Source organism: Heliangelus exortis, chromosome 13, assembly GCF_036169615.1.
Source record: "Heliangelus exortis chromosome 13, bHelExo1.hap1, whole genome shotgun sequence".
NCBI lineage: Eukaryota > Metazoa > Chordata > Aves > Apodiformes > Trochilidae > Heliangelus > Heliangelus exortis.
In genome coordinates, this window is record NC_092434.1 from 15519607 (window position 1) to 15524580 (window position 4974).

Here is a 4974-nt window from a genome sequence, read left to right on the forward strand (position 1 = left end):
ATAAGAGTCTAGTAATATGGAATAGATCCTTAGAGCTCATGGTGGGCATGAAAGCTGAACTGGAATAGCCATGTCATCCATCTTGTCATCTTAAAAAAAAAACAACCAAACAAATAAAAACCCCACAACAAAACACAGAAACCCCACAGAAAACAACAACAAAACCCAAACAACAGCAGGCTACTCTTCTACATAGACAGGGAGGTCCTCTTCTCTGACTAAGCCATTGACTGATGGTGGAAGCTGAATTATTTAACAAGAAGTAGTATCTTGAAAACATCTCAGCTCATCTGTCTTAATCATATTCTCTGCTCCCCATGTGGAAATGCTGATTCTGGACTCCAGCATTTGTACCAAATGTCACAATACAGGTACCAAAACCATGTGTCCTGTATTAGATAATTTATTCATGTATTTCCAGTGCTGGTTCTATTTTGGCCAAGATGATACCAAATTTGTCAGTTGAAATTCTAAATGTTTTTGTTACACCATTCAAAATCTCCATTAACTTTCAAGTATGCAGGTGAATTTATAGAAATTACATTTAAAAAATTTAGCATAGCTTTACATTAACAAAAAAACCCCAAAAAACAACAAGTTGCATTGCAGATTACTCCATCTTTCTCTAGAGTCTACAGATTTTACCATTCATGATACAGTGTTAAACATGATGCAATTACAAGTATAAGAATAAAAGGTTGGGCCACAGAAGGAAATCCAAAGGATCTGTTTGTCTGAAGCTGATAATTACGTAGGTCCAGGTGACAGGAATTTTGTACTTCTTGAAGAATTTCACTTTCACCTACATCCATTAGCCCATTAATGTTACACACCTAGAAAAAGTCAAGATTGTCCCTGAAGGTCAGAATGTCACAACAGCAGAAAGTTTTATGTAGCAAGCAAATTCAGTACTATGCCAAGTGGACCAGCTAAAAACTGTACTGCAAAAAACACACCTGAATGTGACAAAATCAATATAATTATTCTGACGTTTGCATTCCTATGAGACTCTTCCAGAATTCAGTATGGATACATTACAGGCAAGAGTCACAGGTCTGGCTGGTCTATGCCTTGGCTCCCTCCGTATATGGATGACCTGGAAAGCCTTAAGCAAACAAACTTGTGAACTTTCTTTCCTGAGGTCAGCTCACAGTCTCAGGACAGGGCTTCAAACATCTCTTATTTTGAAGGAAAAAAATTACTAAATCTCACAGATTGGTCAGGTGTGATGCATTTCAGCCTCTATATAATGTCAGTCTGCCACATGTGCAACTCAGCACTAGGTAGATATTTTGGCAGATTAACTGAAACAATGCAAAATTCCCTGATTTCTGTTCATCTAACACACCCCAAAAAGTCAACAGGAAAAGAGATCACTGTGAAAAACGTGTTGTCTGTAAGGCTCTGTGTATGATATCTACTTACTTTTCTCTAAATATAAACAGCATATCAGTTTGGAGGGTTCAACAGAGGTTTTTGAAAAAATTACCATTTAGGGAGCCCTTACACTCCTGCAGTCTCCTTTCCTCCTCTCCATCATCCTTCTGGATTAGCTTCTACCATTTACACTTAAAACTCCTTGTGACCTAGTTGTTATGTTTATGGCTTGTTGGTGATCTGGTCATGGCAGGAGCCTTTTGGATAGCAGCCCAATCCCATGACAAGAATTAAATTGATTTGCAGGAGTCAGCATTCCTTACTGCACCAGCGAACACAGCCAGACCGTGACGCTGCTACATCCGCAGTTTCTCCAAACCATGAAGTGATTCTATTTAGGAGTCAGTGATGTGTACTTATGAGATTACCACAAAGGGAAAAAGTTCCAAAGAGCTTTGTCTGCTCTCTCTCGCTTTGCTTTATTCTGCTAGCACTCCTTTGCCATCTTGGTTTCTTTCCCAGTATTTGGAATTATTGCATTAAGTGCTTACATTCCCTCATAATGCACTTATTGAGGGAGAAAAAACAAAAAAATAATAAAAAGGCAAAAAAACCCCAGCAAGTCACCAAGAGTTCCTCGCTCCCTCAATCAAGATTCAATTTAGGTTTCAATCTTACATATTCCACTTCCCTGAAGACACAGAGAAAGTTCTTCCTTAAGACCCCTTTCAGTTCAGTTTCATTCCATCCTCTTCTAAGAGGTTCCTCAATCAAAGAAGGGTATTTGGAAACATCTTCCCTCAGTCCTTCAGGGAAACTGTCACCAAGAGTCACATAAGAACATTCAACACACATCACTGAGAAAATGTAGAAAAAGTTTTTCAGTCTTTTGCATGTATGGAGTGAGCTCACTTTGGACTCAAATTTTCCTCTGAGAAGTTAAAAAAAAATAATCAAGAATTCAACTGACAAATAGAAGCAGAACTGGGACATAATGAAAGGTATTTCTGCACAGAGGATTAGCAGAACAAAACTGTATTCTGGAATGAAGATGTATCTGCTTATAGGCAGAACAACCACATGGAGAATACTAAAACAAAACAAAAAAATCCTCATGCTTGGAGTAATCCACTCTTTATATCTGACCTTTTGAGGAAGAGGAAACAGCTGCATCACAGATGGGCTTGGTGCAATCCACTTGTGTAACTGAGAACAAAAGGGAACTTGCAAACATATGATGAGCTAAGGAGTTGCAGGCACTTTTGGGTACTCTGTTGTTTGCAAAGTAGTTCTTCCAAAGAAAATACCATAAGTATAATAACCTTGTTTTGACTTCAGCAATTTAGACAGCAAAAAGAAAGTAATTGAGAACTCTCTAAAGAATGAAGTACAATAAACAAAGTTGACCTATATATCTTGTGCTTATTCTTATCAGAATAAAAAGGAATTAGAAGAGAGAAGCTGCAACCCGTGCATTAGACAGCTGTTTTAAAATTTGCTTCCAGAGTCTTTGATTTTTGAGATAATAGATTTTTTTTTGTTATTTTCCTTTTCTGTGGAGTTGTGATCGTAAGTATATCTAAAGAAATCTGTGCCATTATGTTCAGATGGGACTTGGGACCTACAGTTTACAAGGGACTTGTGAGTACAGTTTCCACTACCCAAAGGAAGAGTTCAAATGCAAAGCAAGAACTTCCACTCCAGGCAAGATTAAAGCCTGCTGATACACTTCCCAGCTACTCCACAGTACAGGCAGGAAAGCAGATGTAAGCTTAATTTATCAGAAGACAAATGCCACTGTTTTGGTTAAGGCAATCTGGATCACAAAACACAGACTTTTGAAATGCAAATGTTATGGAAAAGTTTCGCTGTTTTTCATTTTCAACAGAAAAAGCTAATACCAAGGCCCAGGAGTACTGGGGAGATTGGGAAGAAGACAAATATAAATACACATTCTCAGACTCAGAACCACAGCAGTACATACCTGAGCTCCCACATAACCAGCCCGAAGTTTTGCAAGGTTTGTGTGTGTCTTGTTGAGTTCTCTTAAGTTAACTCTACTGAGTCTATTTTGGTAAAAAATTCTCAGCTGCAGTACAAAGTCATTGTGGCTAAAATTGAAAGCAAATAGGACTTGTGATAGAAATAAATTGTTCCCCTTCTAATGCAAATGTAATTTCTTCTGCATAATCCCTTAGACTATTAATTTCCAATAATCCTTGCAATAAACTAGGTTTAAAAGCCTCCCTTCTTTTGCAAATAAGCTGTTTCTTAGGTCAGAAAGAACCTTTTTTTCTTCTTCCAATTTATAGCTGTTGTGTTTCAGTTTCTATTTTCTTTCCCTGTTTTTACTGAAGGAATGGAAGAACTGATACGAGCCTCTCTGCTCCTTAGAATCAAGTTCTAATGGTGGAATAATCAGTGCAGCCTCTGCTAGAATAATCAATCAGTGTTTGTATTCCCAAGTCAAAATACATGCACCACAGACACTCTGCCTTCAAGATGTAAGGGTACCCTTTCAATGTGTGATACCAACTTTCTAGCTCTGCACAGAAGTCTGCTAAGATACTATTAAATTACAGGAAAGAGACAAGGGCAGTTTGTAAAGGGAAAGTATACTTAACCTGACCAGAACATCACAAATGCATTTAGAATAACCTAATCATATAGTAAGTACCCTCTGAACCAAATTCCTTGTGGATAAATCATAGCAACTATGTGCTAGTAACAACCTGTGTCTAATGCAAACACATTTTAGCATATTCTCCTCACTTGTGAAGATTCACAAAGAAAGTTGAACATATTTTATCTACCCATCGATTAAGGGTGCATCTCACATCAGCTTGATAGCTCTCTCATAGATTTCTCATAGCTGAATGGCACAGTATCAGAGAATAACACAAACAGCCACAGCAGCTTCATTGTATTTATCTTCATTTCCATTTTCCAGTTTGCTAAAGCAGAGATGCCACAGTTATTTGCTGAGAGCAATGAAACAGAAGAATTTCCAGTCTGAAGAGGTTGCAGGCTTAATAGTAGAAGCAGAGACAAAATGCCTCTCCTTATGGTAATGCTGGAGTGAATTCTGCAGGAGGAAAGACACAGAGAGAATAGCAAACAGAGGGGAAGGTGGCAGAAACTGTAAAACAGCTACCTTCTGGCTATTGTGATTTTGCACATAAAACCACTCCTTAAATTCTGCTGCTGCCACCAGCTGACCGCTGAAGGGAACCAACTCCTCAGCCAGTGCTTGTAGGGTAAGCCAGGCAGACCCTAGACTTACACCTCCCAAGAAGCAGCTCCCAAACCAGCATAACAAGATATTATTCTCATCACATTAACTGTTTTTGGTTTCATTATTTGAAATTAACATAAACTGTTACTGAGAAATTCCAAAAATCAGCCTGTTCCGAGTAAACGATATTGTTCAAACACACAGTATCTGAGTATTTTCAGAGAAAAGCTATTGAAATCCAACATTTTTTCATACCTATGCAAGAAAACTTGAAAGGGTCACTTTATTTCCATGAGGAAATAGGTATGACAACAATTTCAAGAGTAATCCAAATGCTGTTTGGGTTTTTTGTGGTTTTGTTT

At 38.0% G+C, this 4974-nt stretch overlaps 1 protein-coding gene across 1 annotated transcript; it reads right to left on the reverse strand.

Annotated features, from left to right (window-relative positions):
• Positions 1-385: 385 nt before the first annotated feature.
• LOC139802200 (dipeptidase 2-like) lies at positions 386-4974 on the reverse strand. The gene is given in 6 exon segments (XM_071757112.1): positions 386-833; positions 2056-2310; positions 2553-2709; positions 3279-3488; positions 4191-4227; positions 4230-4974. Coding segments are annotated over 6 exon segments (942 nt in total). The 5' UTR covers positions 4321-4974; the 3' UTR covers positions 386-641.